Raw genomic sequence first — 21162 nt, forward strand, 5'->3', positions numbered from 1 at the left:
CGGTCATGTGCACTCGATTTTATGTGTGTAACTAATTCCTGGTTTGCCTCTCAGGTGAACTTGGTGATGAATCTGGAAGGCAGTGACTTGTTGGCCGAGAAGGTGGACCGTGCAGAGTTTGTGGTCTTGCTGAAGAAGATGTTGTTGATAGATGCAGAGAAGAGGATAGTCCCCAGTGACGCCCTCACCCATCCCTTTATCACCATGCAGCACCTGCTGGACTTTCCCCAAAGCAACCAGTGAGCAATCGGTCTTTTTAAAAGATTATTTCATAAGAAGTTTATTATTATAAGAATCTCTGCCTCACTTTAGCTGCTCTTTAAACTGTCCGTTGTTAAAATGTGTGTTTGGTTGAACCCTGGTGAGGGAGAGGATGGTAACTCAGGTTGTTTGTTTTTTTTTCCTCATAGTGTCAAATCATGTTTCCACATCATGGACGTGTGCCGGTCGCGTCCTGGCACCTACGACACCATCAACCGCAACAAAGCTCCGTTTGTGAGGCCTGTCACCTCCTCAGCACCCAACCTGACCGTGCCCTTTAGCAAGCTGGCCAGCGTGCACACTCAGGTAGGGAGAGTGTTACTGTGTTGTTGCACTTCAACGTTTTTACGTTCAGTATTTTATTAGTAAATAAATGTATAGATCAGAAGAAGCCCAGGATTCTCACTCATGGGGTTCTTTACAGTAGAGACAGTATAGAATTGATCATTACTGTCAGATACCAGTAATAGTAACATTAACAGCAGTGATGCTCAGTTTACACTCACATAAGTATATAATAAATAAATAAATAAATAAATAAATAAATGATGTCAGTTAACAGACTTTCTCTGCTCTGCCTAACTTTGACTTCTCAGAATTAGTCCAGGACATTACTGTTCTTATTAAGGACCTGTTTATCCTAAATGAACTAAGCCACAGAAGCTGTGCAGGGACGGAGGGGGACGGAGGGGGGCGGAGGGGGGCAGAGGGTCCCATGCTGTACTGCGGTCGCTGTGTTGGAGACTCTGCTGAGCCACAGTTGTGTTTGATATTCAGACTCTTGTCTTGCCTGCGCTGTAAACGGCCTCCTGATGCACTTAGTTGCAGCTGTTTGTCGTCTGTGTTGGGTTAGCCGATGCTGCGGCCACTGACACAGACAGGTCCGTGCTGAAGGATGCCGAGGATGACGTGCTCTCAGAACACCAGCGTCTGCTGAAATGCTCAAATTAGAAGAGTCCGAACACGCTCCGCCTTAGATTAGACCTTAACGTAACGTATGGTTCTGTGTGAGAGCCCAGCAGTGGAGTGTTGGAGGGGTGTGTGTGTGTGTGTGTGTGTGTGTGTGTGTGTGTGTGTGTGTGTGTGTGTGTGTGTGTGTGATGTTGCTGTGTCATAATGGCTTAGTTTGGACCCAGCTGATGTCAGTGGGTGTATTGGTGTCGCTGCCGCTCATGTAAATGGCTCTGTTTACCTCCACACCATTGTTCTCTCACAGACCTCACTAATGTCACCTTATTGCGTGGCAGCATCATAGTCATGGCAACCCTGGCTGACGTCAGCGCAACATGGGGAGAGCATTTGGTTGCCAAGGAGAGGAGAAACCTCTCTCTTCAGTGAGCTGACCTCCCACAGACTCTGGGCTTGCTTTTATGCAGTTTTGCTTACATTGCTGATGTTCAGTGAGCGAGGCTGGGGGAAATCTGCTGTCCCTCGTCTCCTTCGCGCAGCATTTGGGCACTTCAGAGGTTTATGCAGTTATTGTGTTTATCAGCAGGGAGAGTTCATAGGCCGCTCTGATCACGTGCACTCTCCCCCCGTGCGTCAAAACGCTCCGCCTGAACCATCTCTGCCTGCGTCGATTGTAAACCGTAATTGGTTCCAGTTAAGACTTAAATGGAAAAGGCTGGTCAGCTGTTCTCACAGGTGAAAAGGAGCTTTGTTCTTGGCAGGACTGAGAGTAGCCTCAGTCTGTTTGTGCCCTTTTGATCACGTTCGAGCTGCCAAAACATAATAGCCATAATTCAATAACCCAGATTATTCTGGTGTTGCACTGGTTCCAGTGAACTTTGTGCTGAAGGCCTGTGTTTTCTGTTTGCCTCTGTGAGCTCTGTGTGTTTGCTGAGTGTTGTCTAGAATTGTACTGTTGCCCTCTATGGGTCATTTTGGTGTAGTGCATTGCTGTGCAACGTGTTTTGGGGAGATGAAAAGAGGTCATAATATCTTTACTGACGGGAATGTCTCTTACTCTGTATCTGTTTGTGCTCTGCAGCCAATGGCCCCATCTGCTCCCTCTCTTATGCATCCTGGGATACCACTGCAAACCGGAAGTGCCCAGTTTGGAGACTCCTTTCAGCAAGCTCTGATACTCTGTCCCCCAACCATACAAGGTACATACCTCCCCTCACCTCCACCTCCACTTCCACGGTCTCTGCCAAGAAAGTCCTCTAATTTTTTGAACTCTCTTAATCTCAGGTCTCCCTCCCAACCCAAATAAGCCAGCAGGCTATTCTGTACGGATGGAGAACGCTGTACCCCTGGTGACCCAGGCCCCTGCCATCCAGCCTCTACAGATTAGACCAGGCGTCATCACACAGGTACTCACACTCCGCCCATATTAAAAGTACACTTCCTCTTTTTTTCTTTCGTAAACGCATCACTTGTCTCTGTTACCCCCATTGCAGCAGGCCTGGTCTAACCGGGCCCAGCAGATCCTGGTACCTGCCTGGCAACAGGTGACCACGGTGGCCCCGCCAGCAACCACACTGGCCTCTGATACTGTGGCAGGCCCGCAGAGATTGGCAGACTGGGGGTGAGTGGAGGGACTGTGGTGGTGTTGGAGTGTTGGATGTCTTGTTGATCGGACGCAGCATTAGAGTCATTATCACTAGTGCTGCATGCCCTGAAAACACAAGACCTGCAGCGGGTTACAGTCAGTCCGATCAGGTCCTCTCACAGCTGTTCTCTGTGCAGCACTTCTGAGAAGCTAATGATTAATTACTCAGATTAATCAGCCTAGGCTTTCACCTTCAGTTCATTCCATACAGGAAATGCTCAGGCTGGTCTGAATATTAAGAATAAGGGAATTTACTAAACCAATTTTTTTGATTGGTTAAGGGCCAGTCCAGATTCATATGAGTGTTTTCATAGATAATGCAGTATGAATAAGTAAGCTGACAATTAGTACTCCAGTAAAACCACTTCCTTTTTATATGAACATCACGTGGCCTCCTATACTGCCATACATTTTAATGACCCCCCATTAAATCAATCCTGGATCACTCCCAGTTCTCTGGGTCTCTAATCAGTCATTTTCAAAGAATTGATATGTGAACAGGCATTGATCAGTGAAGAGAATAAAAATGTAGGTATTCCCTCGTTATAATTTCTCTAACCTTGGAATAGTTTGGGCTGCTGTAAATGCAGTATATCCTGTCCCTGTCATCGTATACTGCCAAAGCTTTATTGCATGTTGTGTTTATGGCCATGCAGTTCCAGATTTTCTTTTTTATTTGCTCTCTCTCTCTCTCTCTCTCTCTGTGTCTCTCTCTCTCTCTGTCTCTCTCTCTCTCTCTCTCTCTCTCTCTCTCTCTCTCTCTCTCTCTCTCTGTCTCTCTCTCTCTGTCTCTCTGTGTCTCTCTCTCTCTCTTTGTCCTACAGGAAAGTTCGTCCTCATGGTAACCATTACAGCTCCATTATCCCTCACCCCCAGCCACTCCTAACCAACCAAATGACCATGTCAGCACATCAGCCGATTAGCATAGGCATCGCTCACGTGGTGTGGCCACAGCCGGCTGCTAACAAGAGAAATAAACTCTGTGGAAACAGGTTAGGCCTCTCTCTGATCTGTAACTTGGGTGGGATGTAAAGACCTTATTTAATAATGGATGTGTTATTTAATGAGTGGTAATTACATTAGTTCTGCTCAGCCTAGTTTAAAATCGTCCACATTGTCCTGGAAGTTCTGAAGAGTAGACTGTCCTTAACACGGGTGCTGTCCCCTCCTTTTAGGAGCAACTTCTTATACAACACAAACACCCAGAATTCCACTTGCCAGTCCCCAAAGATGGCTAACAATGGGAAAACTACGGAGGAGGAGGTGGAAGATCACTGTCGGGAGGCGGAGTGTGTGGTGGAGACGGAGTTGCAGGCTGTTCCGGAGGAGGAGCCTGTGTGCTGTAAGGCCGAGCCAGAGTCTAATGAGCTGGGCGTGTCCCAGAAGCAGAGGCAGGCCATTGTGATAGCAGATTCGCCGAGCCCAACCAGTAGTGTCATCAGCATCAGCAGTGATACAGATGAGGAGGAGGAGCAGAGAGTACAGAGACACTCAATAGAGTGAGTCTGCAGCTTTTAGCCTGTATATTTACTGTTATACAGTATAATTCCAGAAATTGTGTATATATGATATTCCATAATTGCTTTGCTTAATTTTCATATTTTCATATTTTAAATATGCACAGATCCGTTTAGTCAGCAGAGTCAGTACTTAGGTTTGCGCTGTTTAACGGGTGTGTCTCCAGTCCTGTCCTGAACCTCCCTGTACTGCACACTTAAACTCTGAGAGCTCCTCAGTGAGCTGTTGAGGTGGATCAGGTGGATCAGGTGTGTCGGAGCGGGAGACACGGAAATGTGCCGTACGGGGGTTACCCTAAGACCAGAGAACTTTGAATGAGAGCTCTGAACTAAGCCCCAGCAAACTTGGCAGGGCTACGGAATTCCATTCAGTCTCGTATAAAGACGCCGGCTGACCCCAGATCAGCATTCTTACTTTGTGAGGTCTGATAAATGTGGAGCCAGGATCGGTAAACATTGTTCACTGTTTCTGGCTGTACGGCAGGTGTAAAGGCAGCCCAGAGTGTGAGGCTTGTCAGAGCACACTGAATATGGAGCGTGTGTGTTCTCTCAGCAGTCCTGACTCCAGCCTCAGTACCAGCTCCTCAGCTTCACTGCAGTCCAGTGCCTCCCCCTGCAAGAGACCCAATAGGTACACACACACACACACACACACACACACACACACACACACACACACACACACACATACACACAGTACTCATTTAGTTTTGTGCTTATTGTTGTCATATATATACATATATTATATACTTGTATATTATCTATATGTAATTGTATTTGGCGCTGTGCTGAACTCCATGGTCTCTGTGCAGCATGTCTGATGATGAGCGAGAGAGTGGCTGTGACACCGTGGACGGGTCGCCTGCCTCCGACTCCTCCGGCCGAGTAGACAGTCCTTTTCTGGAGAGCCGCTACATTGCTGACCAGAACAAGAACTGCAAGACTCATGTGACCACAGAGACGGAGTCGGGCAAACCGCCCATTCGGACCATGGTGGTGCCTCCCATGAGGGTCCAGAACAACAATGAACCCATGGCCAGGACAGGTAAATCGGGTACATCTGGAATAGTTACATGCATTACTAATAGGAAATTAATATTTTCCAGGGCTGGGCAGTTCTGATCCTGGAAGGCCGGATTCCTGCAGAGGAGTTTCTGCTTTTCCTGCTCAGACACACCTGATTCAGTTCACCAGGTGCCAGGTTTAGCAGGTCTGTTAGAGCAGGGAAAGCAGCAAACTCTGCTGGAGTCCCACCCCTGCTTTAGACCCTAAAGCACTGTGTGAAAGCCCAGGCTTCAGTTCCTCGCCCTCAAACAATCTAAGTTAAATATTGGTTTCATATTAATTACTGATTCATTTACAGTAGTTACTGATTCATTTACAATAGTTCATTTACAGAGTCATTTACAGTGAATACTGGATCATTTCTAATAGTTACTGAATCATCATCAAATTTTTACATTTAAAGATATTTTACTAGCTTTGTTTTTAATATTTCTATTGTTTGTGATTAGTGATTTATTCAAACTTGAAATGAAAGATTTTTGGATTTTTGAACTATGGTGGACGATACGCAATACAGCAAAAGTAAAACTAAAGACGTATTAGGATGTCGCTTCACATGTATTAAATATAAAATATGACATTTTAACACTTTATATGAAACTATGTAACGAATGAACATTTTCATGATATTGTAACCGTTTGAGAGGCGTGAGTATAGCAGTTACTGAATCATTTACAGTAGAAACAGGATCATCTGTAGTAGTTACTGAATAATAGAGTCTGAGTTCAGGGTGATCTAAAACTCTGGACAGGATGGTGTTCAGAATCCCGTCCTGTCTCTTACTCCGAGCAGCCAGTGTGGAGTGTGTGAAATATGCAGTTAACAAGGAGAACGCTGAGAGATGACTCAGACAACACAACCTGACTCGGGAAGAGATTAGCTGGGGTTCATCACCTTCACTTTCCAACAGAGCTTAGTTCCACCGCTGATCTGCCACACACCATCCATCTACTCAGCACCTTCTTAAGACCCTAATTAGGTGTGTTGGTTCTAGGTCAGACCTGAGCTCAGCAGGAAGTTCTGTAGATATCTAGGACGGGTTTGATGACCACTGCTTTAGTAGTAGTATCTCTTTGAGGAGCTGTCTGTGATGCTTTTAACTCCAGACTAAAAGTCAGTGAAAACATGACCTTAAAAGCCAGCTTCCAGATTCAAAGAAACACACACACACACACACACACACACACACTTCCACCTGGTAACAAGATGTTGAGTTAAGTCCTGACCCGTGGAATAAACAGTGCTGGATTAGTGCTGTCAGGTCAGTGGTTGGAGACTGGCAGTGGGTCAGCTGCTGTGCAATCACTGCTGATGTCTGTTTTCAGGTCACATGCCCTGGAGTTACTCAGCTTTAATAGGTCACAGAGGCGTGCACAGGTGATTACGGGTGCAGCTCCAGTCTCACACTCTGTTTGACTGGGTTTTCTCTGTGTGCAGTGTTTTTCCTTAGTCTGTAAAGCCTCTCAGTGACCCTGTTCTGTGTTTCTGAACCGTCTTGGTTCTACATTTGGGCTTCTGGATGTGTTTGGTTCTTCTTGAGTTCTTAAAAGATGATTGATTACGGACCTTAAAATCTACAGTGTCGTGCCACTGTCACACAAAGACACAGCTTTACAGGAGTAAAAACCTTCAGTGGAGGCCAATGTAAAATACTTTAATTAGGTGATTTTGGAGCATTTCTATTGGTCCATTCATCTTGGAATTCTGATACAGTATGAAGAAGAACTTCTGCACCCCACCTTCACACTTTTTATCTCACCACATCCTCATTCTTCCTGTGCTGGAGTTTACACCCTGCAAAAAGCTCCATTTCTATTCCTTTCTGTATTTATTTTTCTGTAAATACTTTATCTGTTTATATTTCACTTCTGATCTACATATTTCTGTTCTCAGCTTTCTATGTTTTAGCTTGTTTTGTGCCTCTGATCAGACAGGGTCATCAAAGCATTTCACCACTAGTAATGTTTATAACTGTATATTTAAAGATCAAAACCAGAAATACTTTATTGATCCCAGGAGGGAAGTTACAGTTGTTACAGCTGCAATCGTTCGTGCAAGGAAAACAATTAACTATAACCCTCTATAAAACAAATTAAATGAATTTAGAACAAAGAGAGAAGAAGGAAAAATAACAAATAACACTGAGAAAAACTTATGTACATATATACATGTAACTGTGATTCCAGCTGTACCTTGCCCTGGTCTCGTGGTTGTATTGTTTAGAGTGGGGAACTGACCCCCTTTCTGCGTGGTCCTGATGCCTTTGTGGAGATTCCTTCTGTTCCTTGCCCTCTGCACCTGAAACAATCTGTTTAACTGTCTACCACAAACACACCTGATCCTCTCTGAGAAGGCCAGCTCCTGCTATTCTTGTCCTGAAGCCTGTTTTTCGGTGTGGATGTGATCTGCAGCTTTAAGTAGTAATGATATCCGTTACCTGTTCAGTGTGATCTCCTCCTGTAGAGTCTGCTCCCTCTGTCTGAGACTGAGGAATAGGGCAGAGGCTGTAGTCTGAGGCTGTAGTCTAGTCTGAGGCTGTAGTCTAGTCTGAGGCTGTAGTCTAGTCTGAGGCTGTAGTCTAGTCCGAGGCTGTAGTCTAGTCCGAGGCTGTAGTCTGAGGCTGTAGTCCGAGGCTGTAGTCTGAGGGAGGTAGACTGCATTCTCAGGTCATTTCAGGGCTTCTTTCAGCTTCATCTTCTGTTAGTATCTTTTTTTCTTGTTTTAATTAGAGGATTGAACTAAGCATTGAGCTCGTCAGTGTGTAACCCTTCACTCTCCGCTGTCAGTCCTAGAGTCCTCGTGCCTGTCCAAAAACCGCAGTGGTCACGGCAGACCGCCCCACCACTCCACTTCACTTTTGAACCGGCAACACAAGATCACCCCTGCATCGCTCCATCAGCAGCCCCCACAGCAGCCGCCGCCCACTTTTGGACAGGTCTGTTCCTCCTCCTCCTCCAGCTCGACTTACACTCTCTGAACTCTAGAAACACCTTAATACCCCTTAAACAAGAAGCCTGTGTGGGATCAGTAATGATGAGTGTTGATCCTTTAGAGCTCAGTGGAGAGTTTCTGTAGGAGGTCAGAAGGTCGACCTTTAAAGTGATCAGTTTAAATGGTTGAATTACAGAATGAATGTCTGATTGGACTGGATTAAAGCTTTTTTAAAGAGTTTTAGTGTTTATAGAAGAAACATTCAAACAGCTCTTCTTCTTCTTCTTCTTCTTTACTGAAAACGTTTGAAAGTTTCGTTTGATCCTGGGTTTCCTCCAGTCCGCTCTCCGTCCACTGCAGGGATTAAAAATCTTATTTTACTTTGTTTATGAGAAGCTGTGGAATACAGCATAAACAGCTATAATACAAATGACCTTTAGATAATAATTAGGACTTTATAATTAAGGAACTACTTAAGAAGAATTTAGAAGAACTTTCTTTTCTTCGTTTTTTTTTTTTATCAGGGAAGCTTTTGTGAATCTGGTCCTTGGTTCTGTCTGTTGGTGTCTCTTTAGTAATACATCAGTGTTAGTAATACACACAGTTTATTTACAGACAAAAATACATAGTATAATGTTTGTGTGTATGGGTGCATGTGTGTATGGGTGTGCGTGCGTGTATGGGTGTGCGCGCGTGTATGTGTGTGTGTGTGCGCGTGCGAGTGTGTGTGTGTGTGCGTGTGAGTGTGTGTGTGTGTGTGTGTGTGCGTGCGTGTGTGTGTGTGTGTGTGTGTGCGCGTGTGTGTGTGTGTGCGTGTGTGTGTGGTAGTGTAAACAGTGGTTTACATCAGTTATGGGAATGAGGCTAGCAGTACTGATGCTGAGGGCAGATCTGCTCCTAAGCTTCAGGAAGTGCTGGTCAGCGTGTGCTTTAATTAAATCCCGTATTTAATGAATTACAGTCATGTTTGAACTCTCTCACTTTCAGGTTCAGCACTTCAGCTCCTCCCACCAGGAGTGGAACAGCAACTACAGTCACCGTCGGCCTCAGGCTTTCATCCCGCCTACGGTGCACGGCCACACCTTTACGTTACCGCATGGCAGCCCCACCCACACTACGGCCCACCCACCTCCGCCGCACCTCAGCGTCCACCCGCACGCCCACGGCCAGCCCGCCCTGCTCTCCTACCCCCCTTCTGCTCCTCTGGTGACGGCCACCCCCATGGCCCATCTCCTAGCCTCCCCTGGCACCACACGGAGCCACGTCTTGCAGCCGGCCTACGGCCTGTCCCACCCTGCCGGCCACATGGTGCACCAGGTCGCCGTGGGCCTCAACCCCCGCCTGCTCCCATCACCTACCCTCCACCCACAGGGCCAGTTCAAGCCCCTCTTCCCCCCGCACTCCTTCATTGCCTCACCCGCATATGCAGGCTTCCCCCTCAGCCCCACCAAACTCAGCCAGTACCCGTACATCTGAGGCCCGCCGCCCGGCCCGCTCGGAGGGGGCAGCATGCCTACGCCAGTTCCCTAGCTTTGGCCTTCAGGCCTGAAGCGGTGCCCTTTACAGGAACCACAAACCACCTGGTTTTCATGCCCAAAGCCATGGCACAAGAGAGAGAGCAAGCTATTTTTCTGAATCATGTAAACCTGGGTGCGACTGAACTATGAGCTTTAAAAATGAATACGCGAAAAAAAGGAGTTTGAAGGTATTCGGCAAGTCGGCAAAGAAAGCGCAGAGAAAAGCAAGTATGGGAATGGATGAGTGGATGGATTCAAAAAATTATTTCAGTGTGTTTTGCACATTTTGTACACCTTCTCATCTGATTTTCAAAACATGCTCCTCAAAACAGGTGAATAATAACAGAAGGTGCCGGGAAAAATAAATACATAAATATATACATGGCACCCAAACCCCACCCTAAACCCCAAACCCCTCCCTCTCACCTCTAATCTATTTTTCTATATTGCCTTCTAACTTGTGCAAGACACATCTTCGTTTGTAAAGCCACCCCAGTATCCTGGCCACGGCCAAACACATGCACACGCGTCCACGTCGTGATGTTCTGCGCGTCCGAAGTATTCGTACTCCTCCTGGTGTCACTGGTGTGTTTTTCAGTGTTCAGTCACTTAATCGGATTAGAAATGTGGTCGTTACTCACGCTGCATGTGTTCTTGCATGAGCTGCAAAACGTTGATCGGAGAGATGCCTAGATGTTGCTCTTAATGTTTCTGTCATGACACTCGCTGCATTGTTAAAACCTGTCCCCAGCCATAGTGCCTTAAATATTTGAGGTTGTTCATGTTACTACTTATATGAATATATATATATATATATATATATATATATATATATATATATACACAGAGAGAGAGAGAGAGATGTACTGGACTGCAGCACTTGAAATTCAGATCAGTCCGTGCATTCTTCGTGTGTGTATGTTCTCTGTATACGCACAGGTGTATGCTCTCATGCAGAATTTGGCATGGATGTGACGCATTGCACAAACTCTGCAGTGCTTATTTTTAAATGCAGTGTATATCTGAGAATAGTCAGTTACGCTCTTCTGGTCCTTAGTCGGAGGATGGCATGCTTTTGCTGTAGCGAATGCCTGCTGTTCGCTGTTTTAAATGTTCAACGTTTTTGATTTTTTGTTTTTGTTTTGTTACCCCCTCCTTCCTCCACCCGAATGAACTAGTGTACAAAGAGCAAGCATTGATTGAATACTGCTTAATGTTTGATAATCAATTTCTATTTAGTAAAAACTCTTACTACTAACAGTATTTGTACTGTTTAATGAAACTGCAATACAATCTAAATAGTTGTTGATTTTTTTGTTTGTTTGTTTTTTCTGTGTTTTTATTTTTGCGTTTGATCGACTGGGTTGTTTTGAATTCTTCTAGATGTGTAGAAATGTGGTGGGCATGGCTTTGAACTAGACCACGACGACGATAAAAATGCAAATAGGTCTTTGATTCACGGTATGGATTCATCATAGCCTGAGCAGACCCTGCAGTATTTGGTATATATATGAATCTATATATACGGTATATATAATAGAGCTAGTCTATTTAGTGCTGAAGCTTGACAAGGTGTGAGTTTATCGTGTGCAATCCTCTCATTTATGCATGTGTGAAACAGTTTAATGTTATTATTATTATTTTTTCCTGTATTCTGTAATTTGTTCAATGCTTATTGGTGTCGACTGCTTATTTTATACATTCCGTCAGGGAGAAAATATATATGCTTTGTGCATATTTCTATATTTTTGGTTTTATGTTTTGCTGGTCGTGTGAACACTTTTTATTCTTTTTTTTCTCGTTTCCTTTCGAAATGAAGTTGCTTGTGCAGCACCAAAGACTGTAATTCATTTTCTGAGCAAGGTAGCTACTCTCCCTGCATAGACCTCACATATACTGTAGTGATTATAGTCATGGGGTAAATTTCAAAATTGTATTTGAAATATGGCTTAGGTTATGTTTAGCTTTTTGAGCAAGTAATAAGGCGTATCATCTATCTTGAATGTATCATAGATAAGCTGCTATATAATGATTGCCACTTCAGATAGCTGTGAAATTAGGTGTTTGTTTTTTTTCTTAGTCCATATCTGCGTTCGTATTTTTGTATAGTTCTCTCTTATTACCTGAAATAGAAGTGGTTTTGGGTTTAATAGATTTGCTTTCATGTTTGGAGTGTCATTGTAACTACTGTATTGCTGATATTGGACGTTTAGTTGCGTCTGTTCACGTTTCGTGGGGTTGGTGTTGTTTTATTATTATTATTATTATTATTATTATTATTATTATTTTTTGCATCAGTATTTTACTTTACATTAATCGTCCCGGTTCATCACTGCATAATAACGGATGTATCGGTGTAACTTAATTTTCCTGTGTTTACTGTTTTTCTGTTTTCTGCATCATGTTGAAATGTAATAGCTTGCAGAATTGATTTAACTTTTTCAATTATGGCAAAAATTAATATCCACCTTTTGGAGGATTTGTTGATGTCGTTGCTATTAAACAGCAATGTTTAGGGAATTAAGCCCCCGCCCCCCGCCCCCCCTTCACCTCATGCCATTAAGCACTTGGGTCTGAATGCAGCTGGATTGGGCTTCAGCTTGCTGAGCATTTTGAAGAGAATCCAGTGATTTTCTCTCTTTTAAAGACGAGCTGCTGAACTGAGGCCGAGGGCGAAGCTCCTCACAGTCGAGAGCCGCAGTGAAACTCGGCAGCAGCAGGAGAGTGAGCCGCTCACTCTGAGGAAGAACTTCTCGTATTGAGCTCATCCTCATCTTCGTGTGCTATGTTGCGTGATGTTCTCGAGGGCAGTGCTCTCGGGTGTGTGTGTATGTGTGTGTGTGTGTGTGTGTGTGTGTGTGTGTGTGTGTGTGTGTGTGTGTGTGTGTGTGTGTGTGTGTGTGTGCCTTGACTGGGGAGAAGAGGAAGGACACAAACCCACTTTGCAAAAACGACTCTGTTACTCCGGACCAGACCAACACCAGTTCAGACCATTCCAGGGATCAAAATACTCACCAACAGTGCAGTGACCCTCTCACACACACACACACACACACACACACACACACACACACACACTCTCACAGCATGTCCTCAGTCTAACTGTCAGTCAAAAATCTCATATCTCCAGCTTTACAGGAGAAGGGAGAACCCTTCCACGCTTCAGGCCGGTCCAGTCTGCTGTGGCGGACAGGTCGGGTCAGTGTTGCTGCCCCGTCTCTGAGTCTACGTTCCGAAGCCCGATCACAGCCTTTATCAGAACACGCCCCCCCCCCCCCCCCCCCCCAACCACTCCTACTGCCTGATACTAATGATAACAGTGTTTATTATTATTATTATTATTATTATTATTGCTGTAATTTCAGTGGAGGTTAGGTTTTTTTTTGTTTTTGTACATAGTTCTGTTGGTTCAGTCTTCATCAAACCAAACCAGATCAAAGTCTGAAGATCAAAGCAAAGCATATCAATTTAACTATAATAATAATAATAATAATAATGATAATAATGATGAAATTTGGTCACAATGTAAATAAATAACTGGAAGATTCACATCATTCGCAAAAATGGAGATACAAGCTTTTTGAATGACAGCAATGAAATACAACCCTTTATCAATAAATGTGTGTGTTTGCGGGTGTGTGTGTGTGTGTGTGTGTGTGTGTGTGTGTGTGTGTGTGTGTGTGTGTGCGCGGGTGTGTGTGTGTGTGTGTGCGGGTGTGTGTGTACGGGTGTACGGGTGTGTGGGTGTGTGTGTACGGGTGTACAGGTGTGTGGGTGTGTGTGTATGGGTGTGTGTGTGCGCGGGTGTGTGTGTACGGGTGTACAGGTGTGTGTGTGTGTGTGTGTGCGGGTGTGTGTGTACGGGTGTACAGGTGTGTTGGTGTGCGGGTGTGTGTGTACGGGTGTACAGGTGTGTGGGTGTGTGTGTACGGGTGTGTGTGTGCGCGGGTGTGTGTGTACGGGTGTACAGGTGTGTGTGTGTGTGTGTGTGCGGGTGTGTGTGTACGGGTGTACAGGTGTGTTGGTGTGCGGGTGTGTGTGTACGGGTGTACAGGTGTGTGTGTGTGTGTGTGTACGGGTGTGTGGGTGTATTTTGATCCCTGTGAAATGGCATTCACCAGCAGATTTGCCTACACATATCCGTGTTGTTGACTGGACCCGGTTCTCCTGACTGGACCTGCGGTTCGGTTCTCCTGAGTTCTTCTCCCAGTCTGTCCTGACAGCCTGCAGCCCTGCTCTCTGGGGGGTTTGGGAGGTCATTCAGGGTCTCTGTACTAATCTGATGTTGCTACTGTTCACCTCTCAGTGTGACGAGCCGTGCGGCTCTAACGCGCATCGCTGCTGTCCTGCAAAACCCTCCTATCTCCAAGCAGCAGCTTTACAGGAGGAGGAGGAGCCTTAACTTTCAGTGGAAAAGAGTTTATTCCAGGTCCTTCTGGTTTCTGAGGCAGTTTAAAGAACATCTGTCAGATCCTCATCCTGGAGAAGCGTGAAGGACAGGAAAAGTGCAGATAGAAGGTTTTTGCAGGACAGAGATGATCAATATATTATTTTCCACTTCTCACCATCACCTGTCAAAGTTAACTCATACTGCAAGTTGTTCTGGTCTGCTGGGGTCAGGTGCTCAGCTGTTCCTCGCTGGTCTGATCACAGTGTCCAGTTTTTTGCTTTGGGTTCAGTTCTGCTTCTCGGGCTTTGATGCGCCGCTCGTCTCCATGTAGCAGTTTGCACTGTGCAATATCGGACAGTATGAGGAGCGGGGCAGTGTGACCCTCTGGTGTAATGTCTTTACAGTGTGCGATAGTGTATCCTCTCTAGTTCTCAGTGATTTAGGTGACCGAGCCTCTTCTGGAGTTTGTCACATTACGCGGGTTTTCCAGGTGACTATTTTGGTGAGTGTCAAAATAAGATTTATGGTGTAATTGTCAAGATTCACTTTGAATTAAAATCTCTTGCTGCAGTCTCTTCTAAACGTGTGTTTTACTGACCGCGCGTTTATTCCACAACAGCCACAACATTACAACCACGCTTAATCCCAGGTGTTCTGCAGCCAGTGTCCGGGGGTGTGCGGGGCGGCTGGTCTGCACACAGGCTTCAGTCTGGACGAGAACGCTCACAGAACAGCCATAACATTAAAACCACTGACGGCAAACACATATTCACCCTTAGTGTTGGCTACAGGTGACCACACACGTGCACACACACACACACACGCCCAAAGAGGTGAGCAGCCATTGCTCAGGGAGCCAGCACCCAGACAGCAGGGAGGGCCCAACAGTGGAAGCTGTTATCGAACCCGCAACTCTGCCATCAACAGCCTGGTGTTTTAACCACTGAGCCACCACTGCTTTATTATTGATATATAATAATAATAATAATAATAGAGTATTATGGTCTCCATATTGACTTGTAGAGTCTAAGATCTGGATTTTAGTCTATTTAAACTAGCTGAGGCTCTTCAGTAAACAGTGAAGCTCTTCTGGAAGAACTCTGGAGAAGATCGTCTGCTAAACGCTGTAAATATAAATGTATATGTAAATAATCTGCTTCCAGTGGACCTTGTTCAAACCACTGCCACTATTAACATCACCACTATTACCCATCATTCCTCTCAATTCCTCTGAGCATCACTGCCATGACTATATTAATTTATTCTACACCCTGATTATTATATTATGATTATGAATATGCTGCACATCTGAGCAGTTCAGCAGTTTAGGTGGTTCTGTAACTTTTATCAATAATTAATAAATAGTTCTGATCAGAGGAGGACGGGTCGGGTCCCCCCTGTGAGTCTTGGTTCCTCCAAAGGTTTCTTCCTAAAGCTCTGAGGGAGGTTCTCCTGCATGGTGGTCTTTAGCAGCTCACTGGGGGTCTTAGGTTTTCATGTCTTCTTATGTTGTTGATTTTGTGTCTAATCAGATTCTGTAAAGCTGCTTTGTGCCGACACCATCTAAATTAATATATATATATATATTATATTAGATTATAAAAAGCTATACAAATAAATTAAATTTGAAAATTTTTATTCAAATGAACAAATAAAACACACATGATCCCTCGTGGGCTCAAACCCCTACTTCTGGTTTTCAGAGATGGGGGTCTTTTACTTTAGGATGTGTTATCCTGCTGGGATCTACAGAGTAATGGTTTAGGCTCAGGTCCTTAAACCAGCTTCAGGAGCCCCTAAAGTATCAAATAGAAAATGTGCTCTTCAGACCTGAAGCAGTCAGATCTCAGGTGAATCTCTGCTCCCTCTGTTTGATCCTTCAGTGCTTTTCTCACTGCTGCTGTTTTTGCTGCCAAGCAAAATAAACCCAGCCCACAATGCCCTTCTTCCCCTGCCCTGCACCGGAGACGCGGTTCTCCATGTTCTCCACAAGAGGTCGCCAAATCTCAGGTACAGCCCAGGTGCGCGGGCTGCTGCAGGCTCTGCTGTGCTGGTCGGATTACAGCGCCTTCAGTCGGGCTGAGGGACGGGTCCGCAGCCCAGCCAGTCCGGAGTCTGTCACTCAGCGCAGCGGCGGGGATGGGGGCGCGGAGCTGATCGGTGTCCGGTGGCTGCGGCGCTGCTCGGACCCCGTTTTTCTCGGCGCTGCGGCTGCAGAGTATGAGCGAGCGCAGAGCGGAGCGCGCATGGCGGTCGGAGTGAGGAGGGAGCGCGCGGAGCCAGGCGGGTTCAGCCGCTGCTGGAGCCCCGGAGCCGCACCGCTGCTGCTGCTGCTGCTGCTGCTGCTGCACGGCTGCACGGGGGCTACCACAGGTAAGCGCGAGCGGTGCATTGAATTGCATTGAATTGGGAGAGAAATCTGCGGAGCACAATGTGTGCAAAGTTGTAAGAGGGGGTGAAAGGAGCTCCAGCAGAGTGATGCATGGGTGTGTTTGTGCCTCTGTCAGTGTTCTGCATTTAAACACTTTACCTACTCTGCATTTAATGGGCTGTGCTGTTAACTGGGCCAGCTGGTCATAGTGGGCACTTCCAGAAGCTCTGCTTTGCTTGGTTCTTTTAAAATGAGCGAATCCTGTAAATAGACTCAGTGCAAAGGTGAAAACAGTGGCTTTGTCACCCTGGCTCTGTAGCATGCATGTCCTATATGACCATATGACCATATGGCACACTGCCCCCTGTGCACTGATGGCCCATTGTAATTGTGCTGTAGCTGAACCCACACTCAAGCCTAAGGAATCAGCTGCTGCCTGTTTCTCTGCAATGCCTGAATCCCAGCTTCCAGCCCTGGATCTGGTTCCCTTCTAGCGTGGGAGTGAGCCGAGCCGAGCCGAGCCGAGCAGAGAGGGGCTCTGCAGCACTGCTTTGTCCTTCCAGCTCGAGTGCACTGGCAGAGCGGGGGGCTTCTCAGCAGCTTGCACATACGTGGATGCAGTGCAGTGAGGCGGATCTGAATGGAGTGTGGAAGACCACTCTGCTGGTCTCGGGCTCGGTGCTGCACTGCCGGGCTCTGAGACACTTGATGCAGTTCAGGAAGGGCTCGGCTTTTTGGTGCACTGAGGTGTGAGGTGTGTTGGAGCACGGAGCCATGCAGGAATACAGAGTAGTGTGAGCGGTCAGTGATGGATGCTCGGATCAGCACTGAAGTGACTGTGCGATGTGACTCTGTGAGGGCTGTCACGATGCCATGTGCAGAATCACTACACCTGATATCCAGCTGAATGTTTTTCTTTTCCCCGTCTCTCAGCAGTGAGAGGGTTCTACTGTAGAAGCTCCAGATCTCATCAGAACAGATGAAGCAGCTGAACATGAATCCAGTAAAAAGGAGAAACAAGAGCTTCTCATTCTGAAGAAAGAAAATAGTGAGATCTTGTCGGTGAGCTAGTCTGAAGAACAGAGCTCAGTTCCTCCAGGGTTCTCCTGGACGCCCCCCAGTCCAGCCAGCACAGCGTGGAGGATGTGTTCAACTCCATCAGCAGCAGCAGCAGCAGCAGCTCACCTGATTTACCATCATTAAGCCCTGATTTACCACCAAACCAGGTGTTGATCTGAGGAGAGCTCTAAATAATACTAGACTCCATGAGGAGAACTTTGGAGATGTTCTAATGATGAACACAGTGATGGAGAACCTCCGCCACTTTCTGTAGGAGTGTTATTATTAGTGTTTATTCTAATATCAGTGATTTACTTGATTTTCCTACAGGAGAGTAAATCTACACTCTCTGCTCTGAAACACTGAAAGCTGAAAGTGTAATCCTCTCCAGCACTTATCAGTCTGAGATATGGGCCTAAACATCTGTGCTCAGTCTATATGTAACGATACTGATATGATCAATACTGAATTAGTATTATTAATGCTTACATCTAATTTACCTGTCCCCCTTATTTGGCCACGCCCACTTTCACAAGTTCGTTTCTTCCTCTCTTGTGTAGAATTTCTGGTCATTTGGTATCAGATTTAGGGACGTATGGTATCTGACGTGGACGCTGTCTGAAGGAGGCAGGCTAACGTTATGTAGAGCTAACTAGCAGCAGCAAGTCCAAAGATGAAGAGGACCTGCATCTGGGGTTGAAGCTGCTAACTTTAAATCCTCCACCCAAACGTCCGTACGTCTGCTCTGACCGTCCTGTGGAGGAGAAACTCGGTTCTGAAGCTCTGGTGAAGCTCCAGATGTGTTGGGTGTTTTTGAGGCGATCAGATAGGACATTAGCCTGAGAGCTAACCTCTGAACCGGAACCGAGCCATTTCTCTGGGTGAGGATGTTCTGGTGTTGGTTTCTCCACAGAGCGGTTAGAGCAGGCGTACGGACGTTTGGGTGGATGTTTTAAAGACGCAGGTCCTCCTCTTTGGAAGGTGGAGGATGGAAGTTCTATGGCGCTCCGCGGTGCTCCCGTCTTTCTGTGTTGAGTCCGTAACTCTTACTGTGACTCTACCTGAGCGTGTTTCACTGTGTGTTTATCATGTTATAATCGTAATAAACTGATCTGTGGTAGCATCGGACCTCCAACCACAGCGCCAACAAAGAAGCTCCACATTTGATAATGGAAAATAAGGTGGAGCGTCAGAAAGACGTGTCCACATGCCGTCTGTGTTGGTGTACCTGAATCAGGAACTGTAAGTGCTGAAGGAGGAAGGAAAGCTTGGAGACTTTCTGGAGTGTGTGTGGACCCTGCTGGTGTGCTTCCAGAAGAGCCGAGCCGTATGCAGGGCACAGAAACAGAACTGGGTCATGGTGCTGAGAGGGCTGTTGGAGATCAGCTAGATTCTCGAGAAAACTCAGAGGATAACAGCCTGATATATAACTGCTCCAGAAAGGGGAACAGTGGATGATCAACTGAACTCAGGTGTGCGGTACTGAACGCAGGTGTGCGGTACTGAACGCAGGTGTGTGGTAATGAGCTCAGGTGTGTGCGGTACTGAGCTCAGGTGTGTGTGGTACTGAACTCAGGTGTGTGTGGTACTGAACTCAGGTGTGTGTTACTGAACTCAGGTGTGTGCGGTACTGAGCTCAGGTGTGTGTTACTGAACTCAGGTGTGTGCGGTACTGAGCTCAGGTGTGTGTGGTACTGAACTCAGGTGTGTGTGGTACCGAGCTCAGGTGTGTGTGGTACCGAGCTCAGGTGTGTGTGGTACTGAGCTCAGGTGTGTGTGGTACTGAACGCATTGTGTAGATGTTGGAGCTGATGTAGATACACCTCTAAACTCGTCATTTGGCGACGTCTCCACAAACGGCTGCAGAAGCAGGATTAGAGTTACCCAGCGCTGTAATTAGAACGGGACGTGTGACTGATTGGGTGGAACAAAAGCTCACCAGGGTTCAGAGAGCGGCCTTTTGTGGAGAAGATTGCTCTACATTTTGGGGCCTCGGCTAAACTCACTGAGTCCACTGAGGACTGCTGTACCTTCAGCTCTTTCTTCCCACCCGGCTCTGCTGGTGTTGTGGAGGACTGGAGCTCACACAGTCTCTCTAGGATATCAGTGCTTGTGGTAAATCTGAATAAGCAGGGTATTCTCACAAGCATTTCTTTCCTCACATAGATTTCCTGTTTGTGATCCACTCCAGAGAAGATCGGTCTGAAATAATCAGACCTGTTGAGGCACGGCCTCCTCTAGACCTTTGAAGGTGTCCTGCTCTGGTGCCTGGCACTAAAGACTAACGTTAGCAGCAGATCCTTTAAGTCCCATAGGTTTTGAGGTGGGACCTCCATGAGCATCACTGAGCCATGGGCGTCCATGACCCTGTCACCGGTTCACTGTTTGTCCTTCCTTAGAGCACTTTTGGTAGGTATTGATTAGGGTTGTAATGGTCTGAGATTTTCACTGTATGATAACCATAAATTTTCATACCACACTACTTTCATACCACACTACACACTATAACAACGGTATGCAACCCTAGTACTGACCACTGCATACCGGGAACACCCCACAAGACCGGATGTCTGATGTTCTGGAGAGGTTCCGACCCAGTCATTGTCTAGAACATTCTTGTCAAAGTGTCTCAGATTCTTACGCTCAGCTTCCAACACATCACCTTCAAGACCTGACTAACATGTAGATCCACCTCCTGACCAGAGCCTCTGGAACCAGGTCTTCAGTGTTCTTCACTTTAGATGTCAGTGGTTCTAATGTTATGGCTGTTGTGGTCCATGTGTGATTTTAGAGTATGAAGAAGGTTGAAACATTTAGAGCTTTTGGGGACCTGGAATGTCTTTGATGATCAAGAGTGTTGTGAGAAAGATAATAATTAATAAATAAATAATAAAAAAATTCACTGTCTGCTAGAATTTGCTCAGTTATTAGTCAGAAGAGCTCTGGAAAAACATATTTATCAGAAATTCACACAGAATCTTCAACCGCTGTCTCTAATATCAGATGTGCCGAGAACCTCCAGCTTTACTCACGTTCAGACCTCCAAAGTTCATTCTCAGAATCTGCTTCTCACCATTCAAGCAGGATGTAGAAGTAGAGGGTTGGTCAGGGTCCACTGCAGCCATAGTGCACCGTCCCTCATGTGACTCTCTAACATAGGTAATAAACATAATGGGTGGGAAGCTGCTAGCACAAGCATGGCCCTTAATTAGCATCCTCTACCATCTGCCCAGGATTACCCTCCCACCGCTTTCCTCAACATCCATACAGAACAGCAGCAGCACACGCAGAGAGTGGGTGGTGGGACTGCAGGCCTTTTTATTTACAGCAAGATGCCAGCCAGGCTACGAAGAACTCGCAGAACGATAAATACACTATATGTCCACATGTTTGTGGACACCCCTCCGAATGAAGGCATTCAGCTACTTTGAGTTGCACCCATTGCGGAGCGTGAGCTGTCCAGTTAGACACAGTCAGCGTAGTCAGACCTTCTGAT

General features: G+C 46.1%; 2 protein-coding genes across 4 annotated transcripts in view; both read left to right on the forward strand.

Annotated features, from left to right (window-relative positions):
* The window catches only part of hipk3b (homeodomain interacting protein kinase 3b), a 45923-nt gene extending 31105 nt beyond the window's left edge, over positions 1 to 14818 (forward strand). The window contains exons 6-17 of one of the 3 annotated variants that reach the window (XM_072694627.1): positions 55 to 239; positions 411 to 567; positions 2252 to 2369; positions 2455 to 2576; positions 2664 to 2791; positions 3640 to 3807; positions 3991 to 4314; positions 4817 to 4963; positions 5145 to 5377; positions 6724 to 6775; positions 8185 to 8333; positions 9317 to 14818. In XM_072694627.1, the coding sequence (XP_072550728.1) occupies positions 55 to 239; positions 411 to 567; positions 2252 to 2369; positions 2455 to 2576; positions 2664 to 2791; positions 3640 to 3807; positions 3991 to 4314; positions 4817 to 4963; positions 5145 to 5377; positions 6724 to 6775; positions 8185 to 8333; positions 9317 to 9996 (2463 nt within the window). In that variant the 3' untranslated portion in view covers positions 9997 to 14818. The remainder of the gene's footprint in view (positions 1 to 54; positions 240 to 410; positions 568 to 2251; positions 2370 to 2454; positions 2577 to 2663; positions 2792 to 3639; positions 3808 to 3990; positions 4315 to 4816; positions 4964 to 5144; positions 5378 to 6723; positions 6776 to 8184; positions 8334 to 9316) is intronic. The other 2 variants (XM_072694628.1, XM_072694630.1) reach the window with 2 other exon arrangements.
* Positions 14819 to 16319: 1501 nt separating this feature from the next.
* The window catches only part of kiaa1549lb (KIAA1549-like b), a 70170-nt gene continuing 65327 nt past the window's right edge, over positions 16320 to 21162 (forward strand). The window contains 1 exon segment of the mRNA XM_072695209.1: positions 16320 to 16609. Coding sequence (XP_072551310.1) covers positions 16483 to 16609 — 127 coding nt within the window. The 5' untranslated portion in view covers positions 16320 to 16482.

Source organism: Salminus brasiliensis, chromosome 13 (genome assembly GCF_030463535.1).
Source record: "Salminus brasiliensis chromosome 13, fSalBra1.hap2, whole genome shotgun sequence".
NCBI classification, from domain to species: domain Eukaryota; kingdom Metazoa; phylum Chordata; class Actinopteri; order Characiformes; family Bryconidae; genus Salminus; species Salminus brasiliensis.